This window comes from Photinus pyralis, unplaced genomic scaffold (genome assembly GCF_008802855.1).
Source record: "Photinus pyralis isolate 1611_PpyrPB1 unplaced genomic scaffold, Ppyr1.3 Ppyr1.4_LG3b, whole genome shotgun sequence".
Classification (NCBI taxonomy): Eukaryota; Metazoa; Arthropoda; class Insecta; order Coleoptera; family Lampyridae; genus Photinus; species Photinus pyralis.
Genome location: NW_022170510.1, coordinates 11,612,028 through 11,633,938, shown reverse-complemented (window position 1 = coordinate 11,633,938; position 21,911 = coordinate 11,612,028). Strand labels below are relative to the sequence as shown.

Sequence of the window (21,911 nt, the reverse complement as noted above, 5' to 3'; positions counted from 1 at the left end):
AGGAATATAAAGGCTGCATACACTCCAATTATAGTGTATTCGCACCGTTTCTCAAGGTACGCGCCGTTGACGCCGACGAGGGTTTGGCCGCGCAAATTGAGTTCTCGATTTATGATAAGAAATCTTCGGGCGTGAAAGATCTGTTCGCAATTAATTCGAGGAGCGGGGGCATTTCACTATTGAAAAGTGCACTACCTTGGGGTAAGTATTGACACGTGACCGTGTCGCCGGTTTTTTAATAATATAATCTCTTACAGAGGGGCAAGTGTTTCAGTTCTTTATAAGGGCGACTGATTTGGGACAACCGCCTAAACATACAGACGTGCCGATTAACATTTTAATTATGGGACCAAAAGATCAACCTCCAGTTTTTGATATCAAGGATGAGACTTATTTCATTCCTGAAAATTCACCAACAGGTAAACTTGGAGTGTTTTTGTTAATATAAATTGAATTTATTGTAATGTACAAGTAGAAAACGTTATTTCCCCATATTAAATAACGCAAAAGCATGTTAAGGACGCTCGCGCACTAGCGGACAAGTTGCGCGGCTAGGTGGCGCACGTGACTAGGCATGGGAATTTTTTTCGATATATCGATAGGTATCGATAGTTATCGATATATCGAATAACAATAGGTAGAGCTAAAAAATCGATATATCGATATGTCGATAACTATTGGTACGATAAAATTATGTTATTGTTGAAATTTCAACGAGCGCTAATTAATAAAATCCATTTTCGGGTTTACTCTCGTGTAAATTTACTATTTTTAGTTGCTCGACGTTTCGGAAACTTAACTTTGCTCCCTTTCTCAAGAGAAGCGCTACGTCACATCATCATCCATGCCAAATAAACGCAGTAATAAAATCTTTAGAAAATAGATCTTTTCGTCTTACTGACGATTGCTCAAAAAAAGAAGCACTTCAAAAACTTGAACAAAATGTTGCATCAAAATGGCTATACTCTTTAGATAAAATAAAGAAGACAATCAAAGGGTGTAATCATGGCCTATGTATCGGTATCTGATTGATGGTTACAGAGGACCAGTCACAAAAAAACAGAAAAAGCTAAGAACACTTCAAATTTAGATATACAGTTTCAATTGATTGACATTTACGAAATCTAACAAAAAACTCTTGATAAAGGTAGCAAAGAAACGGCGAGTAACTATTAATAGTCACTTTACACGAGAATAAACCGGAAAATGGATTTTATTAATAAAACTCGATAAGATAACTATCCCTGTCAATAACTATCGATACGTCGAATATTTCTCTCAAATGAGGCGTGTAATTACCGCTTAATTACAGCGGTAATTGCATTGTAGAAAGCTAAAGAGCCCTGCGATAATTGCACAGTTAATATGGTAACTCCAATAAAGTTGCAAGAACTGCATTCGGTTATTTTCATATTTTGTTAAAAGAGCCCTCTTGTCTTGTCGGGCTCTTTCGCCAAAATATAAAAGTAAACTCATGCAGTTTTTAGACACGCTTTCAAAAAAATGATCGGTAATATTATATCAATACCTATATATCAAAAACTATCGCCATAACGAGAACTATCGATATACCGATACTTATCGATATAGCGACAGTTATCGATCTTTCGATAGTTATCGGTGTATCGATAACCATCGATATTTCGATAATTATCGGCATATCGATAAGTAAAATATATCAATAGGTACCTAAGTACCCGATACTTATATCGATAGGTGAAAACAGTTATCGCCCATCCCTAGCGATAACTATCGACATATCGATATATCGACATATCGATATATCGATAGTTCGATATATCGATAGTTCGATATATCGATAACTATCGAAATATCGATAACTATCGATATATCGATAACTAACGATATATAGATAACTATCGACATAATCGATACATCGATAACTATCGACATATCGATATTTCGATAGTTATCGATAGGTATCGATATATCGATAACCATCGATATTTCGATAATTATCGGCATATCAATAAGTAAAATATATCGATAGGTAAGTACCCGATACTTATCGATTGGTGAAAACAGTTATCGCCCATCCCTACACGTGACTGTCAATGGCAATGACGGCCAGAAAGTCGTGACTCCCAACGATATATTAGGCGACACGCAGGTGGCCCAACGGCAGTGCTCAATTGGCAGACATGTACTTTAAGTAGCGCGATCGGGTGGGTTCCACTGGCCCGCACTACTAGGCCGGTAGTGTGCGGGCGCCCTAAGTTTTTGTAAAATACTCGTCCCCAAAAGTGCATTTGATTTTTTATCTAAGATGTCTGAAGCACGTCTTCGATAGGCTATTGGGCCTATCCCAAGATGGTGACCCCTAAACGAGGGCGAGAAAAAAACATTAACATGAAATTGCCGTATTTGCAACTAGTTTTTAAAAACCCCAAACATGGTTGGCATAAATAAAGCGTTGTGCCCTGTTTCCCCAGGGATGAAGTGGACACCATCATGGTGTCACCATGCCGTATATCGATATTGCCACGGGGCCTTTCTCTCTAGCGCCCACCGCAAATGGTGTTATAACATTTACCTACAATAATATAATCAGATCAAGTGAAGGAATACATGACATAGATTAAATATTGACACGTTTGCTAATTTAACCCTCGAAGGATTTATACGGGCCACTGTAATGGGTGGTCACTTAGCCGTTCGTTTTGAATTTGTATTTTCTTGAACATAGGGAAACTTCCACATGTACCGCTTCATACTAGAACTAAAGTTAGTCTGACGATAATATGCGATAAAAATCGGATTGGAAATACCGATCCGGCTGAAAAAACCGAAATAAAGGTTTTCTGTTGGTTGCACGCCAGGCGAGGTCATTGCCCATTTCGGTTTTTCTAACGGGCGATTTTCAAATAGCGAAAGAAGTGGGGGAGCGGGCATTCTAAGCTAATGTTCGCGAGTGAGCACGTTCTGATTTGGTTAAACTAATTATTATTATTCTTGGTTTGTTTCACGTAAAAACGAAAGGTTTTCGTTTAACTTGAACGGTGGTCACGCACAAATTCCGGTTTGTGATTGATCGCGGTCGACATTTTTAGCTGCGTTACGAGAAATATTCTCGCGTATGTGCGAAGATTTCCGGTTAGAATTCGGGAACCGGAATCTGCAATTAGTATGTGAAATCTATCCTAATGGTAGTAGAGGATTACCAGTTTGACTTGGCATAAAAAACATATTAAGGCCCAGTTGTACAATGTCATTTTAAACTTCAGTTTATATATATATATTTTTTTTTTATTGCCTTTATTCTATAGTGGGCGGAGTGTTAGCAATTTGTTATAGTTAAATTGTGGGTTAAAGGATTTGATTAGCTACTATTTCATAAGTTGACCAATCGTGCTTCTGAAACTAATCTGAAGTTTAAACTGACATTGTACAGAGTGTCCCATTAATGAAGGTCACAGGCCATATCTGTGGAACCGTTAATTGGACAGCTTCGGGAAAAAGATTTTGTTAACAAAAGAGGTCAAGAGAAGTCGCTGGAAATTATTTTCAAGTTTCTAGACTTGCCACGGATATTTCCAATTTTTCATCTTATTTGATAATGTCATGTAATAATGATATAGTTCCATTTAAGATTTTAAAGAAAGCCTGCAAAGTTTATGTCAAACCGCGCCCTCTACGGCTCTACCATTCATCACGTTTACTAAAAAATACTCTATTCATGCAAAACATGATTACACGAGGAGAGCTCTTTCGAGCAGGACCAATTGTGTGAAAATCTGTTAATTCAATTCCTTAAAGAAATGTTCCCCTTCCCCCACCCCTTATATTTTATGAGCTAGAGCAATATGTGCTGCATCAAAAATACGCAAAATTCATACATGTATTTTTTATGCATGTTTGTTGGGTATATTTTAGGAAAAAAATCATTTTTCTACTTAACCATGAACCGTGCGCCCTCTAGCGGGAAAGCTAAAAACTTGAAAATAATTTCCAGCGATTTTCTTGGCCCCTTTTGTTAATTAAACTTTTTCGCCAAGCTGTGTAATTATGGGTTCCATTGTGACCTTTATTAATAGGACACCCTGTACAACCGGGCCTAAGTGACGAGAGCTCGTGATATTCGAGTAGGTCATGGGCAAACATTTAATCAAATTCGGATGTGTGACAAAGTGGGGATTACCTGCAATTTTATACGTGGGCGAATAGAGGAAACGATGAAAAACTTTTAGCAGCCTGATTCGCAGCAAGCAAGAGTGGCAAAATTTACACGAAGGAACATTTTCGAGTCGGAAATGCGCTTTTCAAATAAAAACAGGATTAATTAAGTTGTGCTCGATTGACGGCCTTGAACTTTAAGTAGCGCGATCGAGTCGACTCCACCGGCCCGCGTGACTAGGCCGGTAGTGCACGTGCGCCCTAAGTTTGATGTTTCTGATACATCACAGGCTGAATATCAATAGCTTTATACCCTAATGCCAAAGTATTTCTTTCAGGATTCTTTTCAGTAATTGCCCATTTGAAAATGGCATCGAAGGTTCCAGTATCATACAAGATCTTATCAGATAACGAGGAGAATCCACAATTTTTCGTTGATAGCATCGGCCAACTCACTTTAGCGCGCCCGTTGGATTACGAATCGGTAACTTCGTACATTGTTGGCATTTCCGCCGAAACCGATTCCAGTCCTCCTCTCACCAGTTTAACCAACATTATCCTACAAGTACTGGACGAAAACGATCACGCCCCTTTGTTCGAAAGCAGTCCATACATACTCAGTCTAGCAGAAAATACAGACGAGGGCACTTCCATCCTAAAAGGTACAGTAACAAAAACTCCGTAATGCTCATACTGAATGAGAGTTACAGTCATAGCGCACGACGCTGACCAGGCCAGTAGAGAATTGCGTTACAGTTTTGGAAGCGACGCCGGTGATGTACTAAACATATTTGCAATTGATGCACATACAGGGTGGATCACGACACTTACCCCACTGGACAAGGAAATTAAATCCGAGTACAAATTCCACATAACAGCCACCGATAATGGTACACCTAAACATACAGCTCGAACGACCGTCATCATTCGCTTGAAGGATTACAATGATAGCCCTACCACATTTAAAAAATCATACTACGAAAGCGCAGTTAACGAAGATGCCTTACCTGGCACCGTTGTGCTAACACTGGAGGTGACCGATGCCGACATCGACCTTTCCACTCCCGTTAATTACTTCATCATATCTGGCGATCCCAGTTCACAATTTCAAGTTCGCCAAACTGGCGAAATCTACGTTGCAAAATCATTGGATAGGGAGTCAGTTTCGAAGTACGACTTACAAATAATTGTTACAGATGGTTTATTTACCGACACCACCAAAGTAACTATAAACATTCTGGATGCCAACGGTAAGTGGCGCCCCCCCCCAGCTCCATAACAAAGTAAATGTCTTGCAGATAATCCCCCATATTGCTTACGTCATCGGTACCGGCAGGTACTCTCTGAAGGAATACTCCCGGGTTCATTCATACTGAATATACTCGCATCCGACATGGATGATCGCGAAAATTCAAAGTTGCGCTACATTTTAACCGGTGAGGGATCTGACCAATTTTCCTTGGATAAAGAAACGGGCTTCCTGAAGACTGTCACTACTTTAGACAGAGAACAGTGTCCGAAATATATCCTAGTTGCGCATGTACAAGACAAGGATCACTCGGGTTGGGAATGTTCCTCACAAATCGAGCTTATTATTTCCGATTTAAATGATAATGCTCCCCAGTTTACCCTTCCCTATTATTCAGTTGCGTTACCTGAGGATGTCGAAGTGGGTACACTTGTCACGAAAGTTCATGCAACGGATGCTGATATAGGTACAGTATGCTTCGTTGCTTTACAATTGTCTCACAGGTAATTTACAGGCATTAATAGAAAAATCAAATACTCGTTCATTGATTCTTTTAAGAATCACTTTAAAATGGCCCCCGATAGTGGAATTGTCACCTTGGCAAAGCCTCTGGACAGAGAAATTCGTGCAATATACAACTTGACGGTGCAAGCAATCGATCAGGGCACCCCGCGCATGTCGTCGGTCGCCACTTTAATAGTTAACGTCCAAGACATCAACGATAATCCGCCGGAATTCGCTTCCAAATATTACTTTGCCGTTGTCCCAGAAATAAACGCAATAGGCACGGAGGTAGTTCGAGTGCTGGCGACGTCTAAAGATACCGGAGTCAACGCGGAAATTTATTATTCCATAATCGGTGGCAATGAACATAAGAAATTTTCCATGGACAAGAAAACCGGTGTCCTCACAATTTCGGAAATGCTCGATTATGAAAGGGCTAAAGATTATTTTCTAACCATTCAAGCGGTCGACGGAGGAACGCCACCTTTGAGTAATATGGCTACTGTGAATATTACAGTTACAGATTGCAATGATAACGCGCCGATTTTCTCGCAAGTCTCCTACGGCACGAGAATAAGGGAGGATGCTCAAATTGGTGACAAGATTTTGCAGGTATGTAATAATAAATGACTTATGCAATCGTTTATCTATTACACAGATTTTTAAGCTTTGATTTTTTATTTTAGTCCAGTAAAATTAGACTGTAAAGGGGTGGGGGGCGTCCTCAAAGTGGCCTGGATAAACCTAAAACGTTAAAGAGTTCAGGCCCACTTTTGGTCAAAATCCCATGTCATTTTCCATAAGAAATTCTAAGGTCCATTTCAATCACTTTTGGATCCCTCCTGTCATGTGCGTATTAAGCGCCCCAGATTAACAGGTAAAAACAGGATTTGTGGCTCACTCCACTCAAATTCACTTTTTGCGATTGTGGCCGATCCAGCAGTGTCTTGATCTTAATGCATTGGTAAGGGATGCATAAATTTCTTTAAAAATTGTTTTACAATTATAGAAGCGTCAGGTACAATACATATCACAGATTAAATAGGTTAAATAGGATCAAATGAGTTATGGAACTCTTGTGTAAATTCCTTAATACTGTAAAATGCCCTCTTTTGTAAGGAACACTTGACTAGTTTTTTAAATTTTTGTATTCCACTTCTCGTAATATTTAATGGAAGTAGATTAAATAACTTAGTTCCCATATAATAGGGCGATTTTTCAAAGAAGGCATGGCAATGCTTCATCGGCAGAATCTTGTGCTTTTCTCTTGTATCGTGGCTATGTGTATCGCCGCATTTTGGCAAGTTATGTTTGAACTGGTGCATAAAGCATAGAATTTTGTATATGTAAATACATGGTAGTGGCAAGATTTTATTTACAATAAAGATATTTCTACATGACTCTGTTGGTTTGAGTTTAAAAATTAAACGTATAACTCGTTTTTTCAAAACAAAGAGTCTGTGGGTCTTCGAGCTCGTTCCCCAGCAGATGATATTATAGCTTAAATGGGAATACACCATAGCATAGTAAATGTTAAGCAGGTTTTTTGCATCGAAACGATTCCTAAGTTGGGCTATTAGATAGTATGATTTATTTAGCTTTGAACAAGTGTATTCAATGTGTTCATCCCAGCGCAAATGATAATCTAATTTCACTCCTAGGTATGTAGTCTATCTTGAGCCGAAAATGTCATTATTGCCAACCTTTAGGGTAAAGATATCCTGTCCGTTTTCGGTGGGTTTCATATTCATAACAATGGTCTTATCTGAATTGATGTGCAACTTGTTATTGTTACACCATTCTAGAAATTCTTGGATCACAAGCCTTAATTTTTCTTGCGCTTGATTGTAGTTCTTTGCGTTAACAACAATAGCCGTGTCATCCGCGTACATGAAAGTTACTCCACTTTTAATATACCTGGGCAAGTCATTAATAAATAAAAGGAAAACGATAGGCCCTAGATTACTGCCTTGGGGTGTTCCAATATTGAGCGTATATTCATTGGAGTACGTATTGTTGAATTTAACGACAGACTTCTGATTTGACAAGAAAGAAAGTAGAAGATCATGAATGGGATTTCGTATAGCAAATTGTTTCAATTTTTCTGATAATAAATTTAGATTAATGCAGTCAAATGCTTTTCTAATATTGAAGTATACCACAAAGCATTCTTCGTTTTGATGTAGTTTATTGTTGATATGTTGTACTAGCTGTATTGTGGCTAATTCGGTTGACGATGCTGATCGAAACCCATACTGTTTGTTATATTTATATATCATATCATATTTTTCTAGGAATGTAGTTAGTCTGTTACAGATGCACTTTTCAAATATTTTGGAAAATGAACTAAGTAACGAGATTCCTCTATAGTTTGACACCTGTTTCTTGTCCCCTTTTTTGTGGATTGGTATCACACAAGACTTTTTTAGTTTTTCAGGGAATGTACCCTTAGATGCACAATAGTTAAACAATCTAGATATTATCGGAGCGATAATATTCGAACAGGACTTCATTAACTTGTTAGGAATTTCATCAATACCCGGGGCTTTCCCAATTTGTAATGAATGAATGATATTATACACCTCAGTGACGGTGCATGGATAAAAAAAGAAAGTGTTTCTACTTCCAGGAAAAGGATATTCTATTCTAGAGTAGGTGAAACATGGTAGGGCTGCAACTGACTCTTTAAAGTAATTTGCAAAATCATTCGCGTTAAGAGAACAAGCACTCCTTGAGGCGTCAGTAGCTTTTGGTTTAATTAAGTTCCACAATGCCCTAGGTTTATTTTCAGCATTATTTATAAGATGTGCGGCAAAATTTCTTTTTTCTAAGTTTATTTCTTTAAAAAGAGATTTCCGTATATGCTTTAAGTATTCTTTGAGCTGGCAGCACGCAAAGATGTCATTAATTGCTACTAAATTTTTAAATTTTTCATATTTCAGTTGTAATTGCGTGGAAAACTTTATTTTATTTGTGGAGTATCTATTTTTTCTTACAGTTTTAGTTTTTTTAGGAAATGATGTTTCAAAACACCAATTAAACACTGATCGTAAAATGTATTAAATCGATAATCTACATCCTCAATCAATTCAATATAATTTAAGTCTTGTTTATTAAGTAAGTGTAGGAATGTGTTTAGATTTTCATTTGTGAAATCACGTTTCAAAAATCTATCTATACGCTTCATTCGATTTGGACACTGACGTCCTGCAATGTTTATAGTAATATACATTGTGCAAAATGACCTGAGAAACCTACATTAAGATTGGTGCTTTCTTTAATGGCTTCAGGTTTGTCAGTAATAATGTAATCAATAGCCGATTGGCTTGTCTGTGCTACATGAGCATATTGTTGTATTCTAGTTGCATCCTTGATCACAGAGTGCATATTGTGCGCATTAAGAATGTCATTAAGAGATTCCAATGTTTTATCTTTATGCAATTGATTTATGTTCAGATCACCACAGACATATACATATTCAAAATTGTTATGCAATTTATTCAACAAGGCATTGAATTGTTCTAAAAATATTTTTATGCATTTATTATCATTCGTGTATGGACGATACAAAGCAATAACACAAATTTGATTGCCGATGGATATTCCGCAGCATTCAAAAATGTATTCAATCGAGTGCTCCTTTACAAATTTGAGAGCTTTACTTACTTTTAATATGCAATTCTTAACAAGAATAGCCGGCCCTCCTCCTTTTTTACTTTCTCTTTCATAACTCGACAATAATGTATAATCATTTATTCTTACCGCGTCAACTTGATCCTTATTTAGCCATGTTTCACTGAAACAGAGTACAGTGTAATTGTAAATATCACATAATAATTCAACATAGACTGTTTTATTGAATAATGATCGAATATTCAAATGAAATATCTTATGGTTGAAATATTCTGAATCATATGTTATTTTTCCGATAGTGTGGTCCTCTTGGAGTGAAAAAACCGATTGATACACGTGCCTCTGGGCCAGATTGATGGGTCCATCGCCTTACTTCGATTTTCTTCATTTATGGTAATTTTGAATGACGAATAGTATTGCGGGTACGCAGATTTCATACTTTCGCAAATAGCTTCCGAGAAAGTTGGTCTCAGAAATTCCGTTACTTGATCCTCGGTGGTATCAGGGTGTAATTTATATACATGTAAAAAGGCTAGTTTTGGAATAGCCCGTAATGGTAGGGTAGTATTTACAAGTTCGCCCACGATTGGTGCATTGCCTGATCGTTTGGAGCGCTTTCTGCTAGTTACCAGTGTGAACGGTTCTTCAGCAGCCGAGTCTTTACATCCGTTTGGATTGACTGTTGTTTGATTTATATTAGAGGCCGTTTTAGCGGTAGAAATAGCTGTTGCAACTTGCTTCATTGTAAATTTGGGTTCATTGCCATTAGCATTGTTTGTTGTTGTACTAGAAGCGATAGGACTCGCATTGTTACATTTGGAGCTATTATCAGCTTTACTCGATAACTTCGAGGCGTCACTTTTTGATTGTTTAACATTTTTGCCAACAGATGCCGCATAGGTATTATTTTGGTTATTTAACTTATTTAACAATCTAATTTGTTCACGTAAAGCCTCGATTGCGGTTTTTTGATTGTCAATTATTGTATCTTTGTGAGCTAATAGCTCTTTTAAGTGGTAATTTCTGTAGAATGGATAGGAGTCTCACCGTTTGAGCTTTTTGCACTTGCGCCTTTAGAATCTTGATCATTTTCATCAGAGCAACAATTAATAAGCTTGTCGTCAACTTTCTTAACGTGTTTTAATAGTTTTACACAGCTCACATGCGACACTGTTTCACATTTAATACATTTTAATCCACTTTGGGCAATATTTTTGCATTTCCGACACGGTTTACTGGCATTATTTGGGCCAGCACTTTCTCCGTACGCCATCTTAACTTATCTCTTCACTCCTTTGAGATGAAAGAACTCATCTTCTACCTCTCCGGCCACTTCCAAATCCATTAGGATCATGCGATTCATTTCCGTCCACCGAAAATGACAGTGAATCTCTTTCTTTTCAAATCCAAGCTCCTCAGTTGGACTTTGCTCCATAATTGTAGTGATTGGGCCATCATCAAGCATGGCCATTGTTTTTCTTTTGCTTTTTCCCCATGAAGGAAGTGCGCGATCTATAATCTCCATCCTTCTCCTTCCTTCACTCCCCTTTCCGTCCACAGTTAATCCTTCCATCATGTCGGGAGTAAAACTTCTCAGGTTGTGTAGAGTAGAGGGCAAATTTTATTTAATAGCAAGACATATTTAACCAAGGCGAGGTTTATTTTTACCTTTTTCCCCCTCCCTTTTGCAGGTAAATAATCATCCCTTATTATAGTAGGTTCTATACAATACTATAGTTGCAGTACATGCATTAAAACATTGCACTATTGCAGGTGGTCGCAACTGATTTAGATAGTGACAATAATGGTCGCATCACATACTCAATTTTGCGAGGCGACAACCACGAACAGTTTACTATTGATCAAGACACTGGATACATATCAGTAGCGGCTCCTTTAGATCGCGAGTCAATATCAAGCTATGTACTGGAAGTTTTAGCTAAGGACAATGGATTACCGGTGCTCTCGCGGCAAGTTATGGTCACCATTGATATTTCCGACGCCAACGATAATCCTCCGTTATTCACCCAAGCAAATTATACCGCGGTTGTGCAGGTTTGTGCGTGTTGATTTGAAAACGTTTACACCATTTGTACAATTTTATAGGAAGACAAACCCATCGGATATCCCATACTAAAATTCCTGATCACCGACGAAGACGCGCCTCCAAACACGTCACCCTACACGTTCGACTTCCGTTCTGGAAACGAGGCTAACATCTTCCGCCTGGAACAAGACGGCATCCTGCGAACGGCCATGAAATTCAACCACAAAATCCAAAACTCCTACTTGCTGCAAATACGCGTTTTTGACAATGGTACTCCGCCGCTATTTTCCGATACCTGGGTCATAGTAAAGGTAATAGAAGAGTCACAGTATCCCCCCATCATCACGCCGTTAGAAATCAACATCAATTCATTCCTGGACGAATATCCCGGAGGAGTCATTGGAAAGGTATTTGCGAACGACCAAGACCGCTATGACACCTTGACCTACTCTCTATCGCCCACAATGGGAATTCCCTATCCGACACACGAGCTATTTCGGATCGATCGGACCGACGGTACACTGACCGCTTTACCACGGTTAGATGTCGGCGACTATCGCCTGAATGTTACCGTTACCGATGGCAAATACTACGCCCATACCATTGTAAAGGTTAATGTCGAAATTTTATCGGAAGATATGTTGGAAAATGCGGTGGTGGTGAGATTTCGGGAAGTAAGTCCGGAGGCGTTTATACTTAGCCATAGGAAGGGTTTTGTACGAGCAGTGCGTAACGCGATGAATTCGCGATTGAAAGATGTTATTATTATAAGCGTACAGCCGTCGAGTGACGATCTTAACTTGAGGGCGCGGCGGCAAGTCGTCATGAATAAAGACTTGGACGTGCTGTTCACTGTGCGCAAGCCCGCCGACGGTTTCTACCCAACGGATTCCGTCCGTAAGGCTCTCAATGACAATTTGGAAGAGTTGGAGGAGAGCACGAAGTTGGTCGTCGAGGAGATCGTGCATTTGAAGTGCACAAATTCATATTGCGACTACGGTTTCTGTCAGGACCATTACTACCTGGTACCACTTATCGAGCCGATTTCGACTGACGTTACCAGCTTTGTTTCCCCGCGACACAGTCAAAAGCTGGAATGCATCTGTAAGGAGGGATACGGCGGGGAGCGATGTGACACGATCGTCAACGAGTGCGCGAAACAGCCGTGCCCAGTTTACAAATTGTGTATACCTGACGCGTCCGTGCAAGGATATTCTTGCCAATGTCCTGAAGGTTTCGCCGGAAATATGTGCGATGTTGATATATCAAAGTGTCACGATGAGACCTGTTACATTGCGAGAAATCCCATTTCGTTTACCGGCAAGAGCTACTCGCAGTATCGGATTATAAACAAGAAGTCTATTGAGGATCAACTTAGTCTCAGTTTACGAGTTCGGACTGTCCAGCCAACGGGTAATCTAATGTATGCCTCGGGAAAAGTTGATTATAATATACTAGAGGTATGTATCTTACTGGAGTTGGAAATTTGGGTCACATTAGATAGTTGAGGGGCCACATATAGATTTTTGACTCTGAAATCGGAGCCCAAGCTTTAAATTAGTGTCTTAATCATATTAAGTCCTAATTCAGATTTGAGATTTGAGTATATTTTACACACTAATGAGATTTTGCAGTGTTTCTTTTAATTATTCGCAATGAGTTTAGGCCATAAAACCCTTACACCCTTACCTGTGAGTAAGCTTCTACGTATTATCTAATATGTTGTACCTAAAAATTACAGTTTATGAAAGGAAAGATGTTAATAACAAAATACAAGGGTGTTTTTCATATTCCATAAAAAAAACATTGACACCAAGGGACAAGTTGGGTAGTTCGCACAACATCCGTGACTTTAAAATGAAATCAGAGCTGGGCAGTATTCGATGTAAATACTTTTTAGTATTCTAATCCTTTAAAGTATTCAAATACATTGTAATTAAATACTTTTATGGAAGCAGTATTTGGATAATTCGTAAAGTATTCGAATACTTCGCATAGTACTTGAATACTTAACCTTCCTTTTTTACCAAAAATCGACTACACCAAAATTTCTCGGGAAAACACTTTTTCTTCTTAATTTTAGTGCGTAGAATCCAAAACAATTCGTACTTTTTCGATTAGACTTCTCATTCAAAAGTTATGGGGACTAGAAACCAATTTCGAAAGAAAATTCAAAGGGCTGTAACTTTTGAACTTTTTTTTTGGAACTGTTTGAAATTATAGATTCTACAGGCCACATTCTATAAGAAAATTTTTTCCGGGTCGATCTGAGACAATTTTTTTTTTCGGGCCTCTACAACAAAAGGCAGTGCGTAGAATAACAGACTTCTCAATCAAAGTTATGGGCTAGAAACCAATTTCGAAAGAAAACTTAAAAGGGCTGTAACTTTTGAACTAGTAGCCCAATCTTGGAACTGTTTGAAATTATGGATTCTACAGGCCACATTCTATAAGGAAATGTTTTTTTCCGGTCGTTCTGAGACAATTTTTTTTTTCGGGCCTCAAAAAAGGCAGTGTGTAACACTTTTTCTTATTAATTTTGGTGCGCAGAATCCAAAACAATTCATACTTTTTCGATTAGACCTCTCAATAAAAAGTTATGGACAAAAAACAAATTTCGAAAAAAAATTCAAAGGACTGTAACTTTTATCTAGTAGCCTAATCTTCAAACTGTTTGAAATTATGGATTCTACGGGACAAAATATATAAGAAAATGTATTTTCCCGGTCGATCCCAGACAATTTTTTTTTCCGGCCTCAAAAAAAGGCAGTGCTTTTAAGGTATTCAAATATTTGAGAACAATTTAGAAATGTTTAGGGAAAGTTTCCATTGTCACAAAATCAAATATAAAAATCCCATGCAACTGAATACCGAACGATCCTGGAGTGAAACTTTTTGACTCGATAGTCTACGTAACTTAAAAACAATAGGGACCTTTCTTATATCCTTAAGACCATGTGTACCAATTTTCAAAGCGATCGCACGTTTCTAAACCAACTATCATGCACACGGACAAACGGATGGTCAAAAATGGATCTGTTCCAAAATCGCTAGGATTAATTTCAGAAAGGCGTACGTATCATCATTGTATTTACCTTTGAAAGTATCCGAATGCTTTTGAAAGTATTCGAATATATTCTAAAGTATTTGAATACTTATTTTTTAAAGTATTTGAATACTTTTCAATGTATCTGTATCTAGTTTTCGCTTGTGCTGGATGTAAAAGTATTTAGCATTCAAATACCTTTGATTTGTGTAAAGTATTTACTATTTAGTATTCAAATACTTTTTGAAAGTATTCTGCCCAGCTCTGAATGAAATACACATTCACAAATTGAAGGTAACCATGAACCACTAGCTGGCGGCACGGGACGGTAGCCTCGAGCGCCACCAGGAGAATGCAGCCTTGCCCCTGGACAAGGATTCAGAATGGTTGTCAAAAGTTGCCACAGATAATACATCCGGGAAACAATCCCCAAAGATCTTGCGGCGGTTGGCTTCTGCCAAGTGATCTAAAAACAGATTTACGGGACATGGCAACAGCAATAATTTTTTTAAAGTGTAACGGAAGCACAAATTAATTAACGGTATCTACCGGAAAACAAAATGCAGGACAGCAGAACACAATTGCAGGGTGCGAAATGTAAACTCTCATTCTACTGGTATTTAATGTGACACAAAGTTTTCCTGATCGACTCTACTGCCTTTCAGATAATATTTATGCTTGTTTTCTTGTAGATAATTAATGGAGTGGTCCAGTACAGATTCGAGTTAGGCAACGGAGAGGGGGTGGTTCGCGTCGATACTATTTTTGTATCCGACGGTCGGTGGCACGAGATCAAACTGGAACGGGAGCGGAACTCCGCCAAAATTATTGTGGATGGCATTCACATGGCGCAGGGGTCGACGCCGGGAGTCAGTGACATTTTAAATCTTCAAAGTGATGAAATGTATCTTGGAGCGGAGGTGCATCAGCACCCTTCCATTCTTGGATTTGAGGACATTCAGCGTGGCTTTATCGGTTGCATGGACGATGTGCGAATTGCGCGCATCTCGGTACCGTTGCATAAATCTGGAGATAACTCGATTGCGGTACTGAAACGATTTGCGAATGTGGAATTCAGTTGCGATACGTCTGTAATTTTGGTACCGCCCGGACCATGTGGATCGCAGCCTTGCATGAATGGTGGCACTTGTAAAGATACTGGTACCGGGTATGAATGCCAATGTCATTCGCGATTCACTGGAGTAATGTGCGAAATTGATACCGATCCGTGCGCCTCCGGTCCATGTTTGTATGGTGGAAAGTGTATCGTGAATCTGGTAGGCGACTATACGTGTAATTGTGTTTTGAAATTATCTGGGAAACGATGCGAGTATGGCAGATTTTGCATGCCAAACCCGTGCAAACACGGTGGTGTGTGCGAAGAAGGCGATGACATGCCTTTATGTAAATGCCGAAACTTTATGGGTGAGTTCTGTGAGTTTGATGTAAACGAGTGCGAATCGTCTCCTTGCCAAAATGGTGGCACTTGCAGAAATGAAATTGGTAGCTTCCATTGCATCTGTCCACCGAATACGACGGGTCCTTACTGTGCTAATTCTATTTATTCGACACCAATAACCTCTAACATTTATAGTATTACATGGGAAGAGCTGATTGGAATCGTGATTGCTGTCGCTGTTATTGTTGTTCTAGTTGTTATATTTGTAATTTACCGCTGCTGTCGAGCAAGACGTTCTCGTCAGCGTGGTAACATGATCAACAACGACACTAGGAAAGATCAGGTTGTTTTAAACTCGACGCGTCCACATGAAATGACAGAATTTAAGCGAGGATCTAAGCTGAGCAACTTGGAAATCAATCAACGTGATGTACCATTACGTTCTGCACGACCTCTATCTTATACTCCAACAACTCAAAATGATTTACTGTATAACTGCAATAATACAGTGTTGTTTAACAACTTGGATACTCTCCAAAGTTATGGTTCAGCAGGTAAGCTTTACTTTCTTACTTTCGTCAAAGATTTTTGGTACTATCACGCCTATAGCAGAACACACATAATTGCCCATATTTATGGTGCCAAAACTTGTGAAGTTGGGGACCCTTCATTTTATAATAATAATAATAATAATTATTTTATTAATGTTAATCGTAGAACAGCCTACTTACATCCATCAGAGCTCTATTATAATAACTAAAGTATACCTACTAAACTAAAAAGTTTACATATTTTGCAAGTTGGTGCAGAGAAATTCACTGTATGAATAAAATGCGTTTTTTGACAAAAATAATTTTGTCCTGTTTTTAAATGAATTGTAAGGTAAACATTTAATATTCGGTGGAATACAATTATAAAATTTTTTTGTTATGAAATCAAAACTGTTTTGGGTTTTAGTTAATCTACAATAAGGTATAGATATAAAATGTTTGTTGCGAGTATCATATTCATGAATATCCATTTTTTTTTACAAATTTCTGCTCATTACGTTTAGCATAACAGAGGCATATGTATGTAAAAAAATACAGGGCAATGTGAGAATTTTATAACTAATGAATGCCTGCCGACAATCTGCTTGAAATAGAAGATGAGCAATGATTCTTACACTTTTGCGTTGAAGTTTGAATAGTGGTTTCCAACATGCATAGTAACCCCATACATTAATGTAATATGATAAGTGACTGTGTATAAGAGCAAAGTATGCAATCCTTAAAATTTGAGCAGTAACGTTTTCCGCTAATCTGCGTAAAATGAAAAGGTTCCTGCATATTTTTGCTCGAATAACTTCCGCGTATCAAAATTTAGTCGACATCCAATAGAAATTCCTAAAAAGGTGACATGGTTTAATGTTGGTAAGTTATGAGAACGTAATGATAATATCATTGTTGCTGTTTTAGTGCTATTCATAGTTAACATGTTTGTTTCGCACCAAGTACTTGCCCGTTGAACCAATAAATCGGACTGATGAATTACCTGATCAATATGTTTCAACCCCACAAGCAATGTGGCGTCGTCAGCATAAAGTAGGCAATTGTCGCTGCTTGAAATATATCCCGGCATATCATTAATGCAAATTAAAAACAAGAGTGGCCCGAGAATACTCCCTTGTGGCACACCTTTAGTAATGCAAAGTTTTTCAGATAAAGTATTGTTAATTCTTAGACACTGGAATCTATTTGTTAAGTATGATTGGATTAATTATTTGCTGGTCAAATACTACTTCTGATCACTATTACTCGGTCAGTTTCTGATATTTTTTGGCAATGGTACCAATATTTGGCTTTATGCTAATTTTTTTCGAAGTAAAAGCAATCTTTTTTTATCATTTTTTTGTAAAACAGAGGGCGTGACGTATCCAAATATCTGTCTTAAGAATCTTTTGGTGTTAACTAAGCTAATGGTGCCTGTTCGTTTAGGCGATGAGCTCGAAAATGTTCCTCCGGATTATGTTCGCAATTTGAACGTCAACACTCAACAAACTGGATTAGGCAATCATTGTGACTCGGAGAAAAGTACATGGGCGGAGCAAATGCAGCTAGCGTCAACGTACGACAAACCAAGAATTAAAAATGGTAAATACACACAGTATCAGAGTGGTATTTAAGTACACTTATTTTAGATTTAAAATTGTCAAGTCCAGTTAACTGCGATGTGCCAAACCGTCTCTATGGTGGAAGGAGTAACCCCATATCAAACAGAAACACTGACGACGATCCGCGCTCAATTGGTAGTAAGTACTTACACGGTACTTAGGTAATAAAACTTCTTGGCTAGCGTTTGCAGGTTATCACTGGGATTGCTCCGACTGGGCGCGCCATAGTCAGACGCTTCCAAACATTACTGAAGTACCGGGTAGTGAGGTTCCTGATTCTTCCAGCTTCCACAGTAACGAAAGTAACGAATCGCGTTGCCATCACATGCCGCCGGTTCTCGGCCCGATTGATCCGCGCAGAGATATCGAGACTTTAAATGAGGATTTAGAATCTGAATGTCTAGCAGACAGTGAATGCGAACCGCATACCATTAGCCCAAGCTTAAATGCCTTAGATAGCGGAAATGAAGAATTTCGATTCACCACAGGTGCGTATCCATTTATTTTGTTTTACCGTTAAATCTGCTCTGTGTAAACATAAAGACGATATTATTCACCCGAACCTCCTCAGAATAAATTGACGGTAATTTTTGCTTGCATTATAGGATGGAGAGAGACACAGTTGTAGTTCTTCCAAATTTTTATATTCAGTAAGTCTGTTAGAACGTGAATGTATTAAGTAAACCGTTAACACTAACCGAATGCTCCCTATAACAATTCTAACGTGTTTGTTTTTTCAATGCAGTGCCTTTAAAAATTAATAAACCAAGTAAGTGTCATTGTGAGTGTATTACTTTCGGAAAGTTAGACTAAGTCATGAGAAGTCCAGTATCCTCTCACAGTAGCGAGAGCAAATTTTTTAAAAATCTCATTAATCTAATTTTCATATTTTCTCACATATTAAATGTGTTCAAACAAAAGAAAATGTAAGTATGTAGACGAAAATTTAAGTGTAATGTGAACAAATTGATGACCAACTTGAATGACAACGTATCGCTGATGAAAAATTTGGTTCCAATTGCCTCGCAAAGGGAATCCGCTCTTACATGATTTTAATTTTATTTAACCAAGACATGCAGTTGAATCCCCACACATAGAAACCATTCTTTAACTAATTTCCAATAAAAGGTAGATATTACTGAGTGAATTTTATACACCCTTCAATTTCACTGTTGCACTGCTGTATCCGAGATGCCAGTCTGTGGGCAACCAAAACAATGGATTTCCGATTTGAAGTTTTGTCGAAAATCCTTTCATTTCGAACCTGTTACGTCTCTTACTACTTCTCCAGTCCTGGGCCTAATAACCTGTTAACTGTACTCTTAGTGAAATTGGAGAGTGTATAGAACGACATCAGTAAAAAAACATTTTTTATAATAAACATAATTCGTTCAATGGTACCGCTGGGTGTTCAGAATCACATAATAATCCTGGCCCGTCAAAATTCAAATATCTGATGTATTCACGTAGTGGGAATAATCGAATTATTCATGAATATGCAATTGACTGTTTGAACATTTCAACTGAATAAATTTCCAAGCCTCGATAATTGATTTGGAACTATTGCTTTCGCTACTTATTGCCCTTCTAGTATAAAAACAGTCGCAGATAGCCGCCTACTGCAAAACATGGTCGTCTGTGGAGTATTTTCATCTCTGTCTAGCCCATGCGAAGAAAAAGACATGTTTTGCAGTGGGCGGCTACCTGCGACCGTTTTTATACTAAACGACTATTGACGTGTATTTTACATGCAATGCAATTTGTGTAGATTATAGTCTAATTTTCTATGCCTGAGTTTGTTTCTATTTTTTGAATTTGCTACCATGCACAGGATTTGAATGTAGCACTTATTTACGCATACGAACCGTACGCACACTAACGTGATTGGCATTTAACAGATAGTTATATACGGCATCCCAATTCGTATTTACCGACGCACGGGTACAATATTCCTAGCGAAACGGAAGGAGACTGCGTTCACAGCCCGGGTGCCGAATCCGACGATGTGGAACCGTACGGTTTTCCCAGCATTCGTAACCGAAGACCTTGCGATGATGACGATATCGGATCTGTCATTACAACTTTAGGCAAGGCTACCTTATTATTACATCGTTCAATTTATTTGTACTTTGTAGAAGAACGACATTCGTTGTTAGGAGGGTTTCCCAGCAATAGTGACATCTCTACAAATCTCTGCGAAATAGAAGATTCCGAATGTGAGGGGGAACAAAAACCCTTAAATTATCTATCTATCCATCAAACCGAAGTCTGACAAATGATCACGAAGGGTTCCACATTCAAGATTCGACTTCCCGGATAACGTGGGTGCCCACTTGTGAACAATAGACAAAGTTAAGTTGACCATTAATGGAATTGACCGTAATTATCACCATAGATTTTGCATATCATGACGAACGTTAATCGGCGATGTATATAAATTATAAATATTAGAAACTATTTTTTTATGAATGATTGAGTGCGCTTTTAAATATATATAGTTTAAGTGAATAAAAATCACAGTTCCTGTGGTTTCCCCTAACTATTGTTATTTGATCGAAAGTTTGAGAATTAAAAAAAATCGACGCATGTATCAACGGAAATAAGTGTAGACGTATACTAAAAAAATTTTGTAAGTTTTATAAATGTTACGTGTTTTTTATTTATAAAATTTCTATGGATAAATGATGTGCCTAAAGAGCAGCTATAATTTAAGGCAGCTCTAATTAACCGTAAATGGTTAAAATTATTTAACTATTCACTACTTTCTTTTGTAAGTTAATGTTTGGTACCATCTTTAGTCCTATTTTGCATGTGATAATTTGTTTGTAATGTCGTAGGTTAATTTATTTAGGTTAATTTTTTTAATAATTTGTACTGTATTTTAATTCCTTTGGAAAATAAATTCAAACAACACTAATTTAGGTGCCTATTTATGTATTGGGCATCATAAATAGAAAGCGTACTGACTATGGCCGCGTCAGTTATGCTCTGATAAAAATGTCCTCCCCTTACCATCGAACTTTTGCTCCCTTGGCTTGTGAACGCAGCCTCAATAAACATATTACTCTACCATAACTTGGTTTTAGGTCCATTAATTACACATTAATCGATTTTAGTTTTCTAATGGTACCTTTTCAGCATTACACAGGCCGTGCAATGGAAAATATCAACGTGAAAACAGATTACGCCGTTTGATCTCACATTCCAAGGAACAAAAGGGACTGCCGAATTTGGCGATTTCATTCAGACTATTTGGATAAGTATAATTAAGCGAAATTTTTTGAATGGGTTACAGAGTAAAACAGCCGGCCTTAAAATCTTGAATTTTGACACGAGTCCCGCATTTTTAAGACGTCTGGGAAGCACGAAATTATTTAAGCCACCAGACAATTATTGTTCCATAGCAGAGTATAGGTCTTATCACGACAGTGTACAACCACAAGACCGCCTTCGGAAATTGTCCCCAAAGTCTCCCAAATTGCGCGGCGACTACGCCAGAAAGCCCTATTTGATTTTCGACTTTGAGCTTACTAAATATTCCACTGACTGAAAATTGTAGGTGTTTTTGGAATATCAGGGGAGTTCGCAGACCCTCTACCTTTTTTTTTCCGGTGAAGAGAACTGGAAAAGGAGTGTTCCCTACAAAGTAGCCTCAAACTTGCCTGTTATTAGTATGGTCCGCATACGCTCATCAGTGTATAGTAGCCACTATTATTGAGGTGACATAAGGAGGCTGTTTACAGTTCA

The 21,911-nt window shown here is 38.1% G+C and overlaps 1 protein-coding gene across 7 annotated transcripts; it reads left to right on the top strand.

The window, feature by feature from the left end:
• The first annotated feature begins 290 nt into the window (after positions 1 to 290).
• Positions 291 to 21,066, top strand: LOC116166503 (fat-like cadherin-related tumor suppressor homolog). 7 transcript variants are annotated; one of them, XM_031481469.1, is made up of 14 exons: positions 291 to 426; positions 4,484 to 4,796; positions 4,845 to 5,384; positions 5,433 to 5,849; positions 5,898 to 6,499; positions 11,294 to 11,575; positions 11,627 to 13,027; positions 15,306 to 16,566; positions 17,989 to 18,144; positions 18,192 to 18,299; positions 18,347 to 18,652; positions 18,910 to 18,933; positions 20,063 to 20,251; positions 20,300 to 21,066. In XM_031481469.1, the coding sequence occupies exons 2-14, from the start codon at positions 4,502 to 4,504 to the stop codon at positions 20,434 to 20,436; spliced, it is 5,718 nt and encodes a 1,905-aa protein (XP_031337329.1). In that variant the 5' UTR covers positions 291 to 426; positions 4,484 to 4,501; the 3' UTR covers positions 20,437 to 21,066. The 7 variants fall into 7 exon arrangements, with proteins under 7 accessions (XP_031337329.1, XP_031337328.1, XP_031337330.1 ...); XM_031481468.1 differs by having other exon boundaries at positions 18,192 to 18,302; XM_031481470.1 differs by having other exon boundaries at positions 18,192 to 18,302; positions 18,356 to 18,652; positions 20,300 to 21,065.
• Positions 21,067 to 21,911: the final 845 nt, after the last annotated feature.

Bases quoted from the DNA above. Each gene is read 5' to 3' on its own strand.
- LOC116166503 (XM_031481468.1), top strand. From the start codon at position 4,502: ATGGCATCGAAGGTTCCAGTATCATACAAGATCTTATCAGATAACGAG. The intron at 5,385-5,432 runs GTAAGTGGCGCC...AATGTCTTGCAG, and splicing joins AAACATTCTGGATGCCAACG to ATAATCCCCCATATTGCTTA. The intron at 11,576-11,626 runs GTTTGTGCGTGT...ACAATTTTATAG, and splicing joins ATTATACCGCGGTTGTGCAG to GAAGACAAACCCATCGGATA.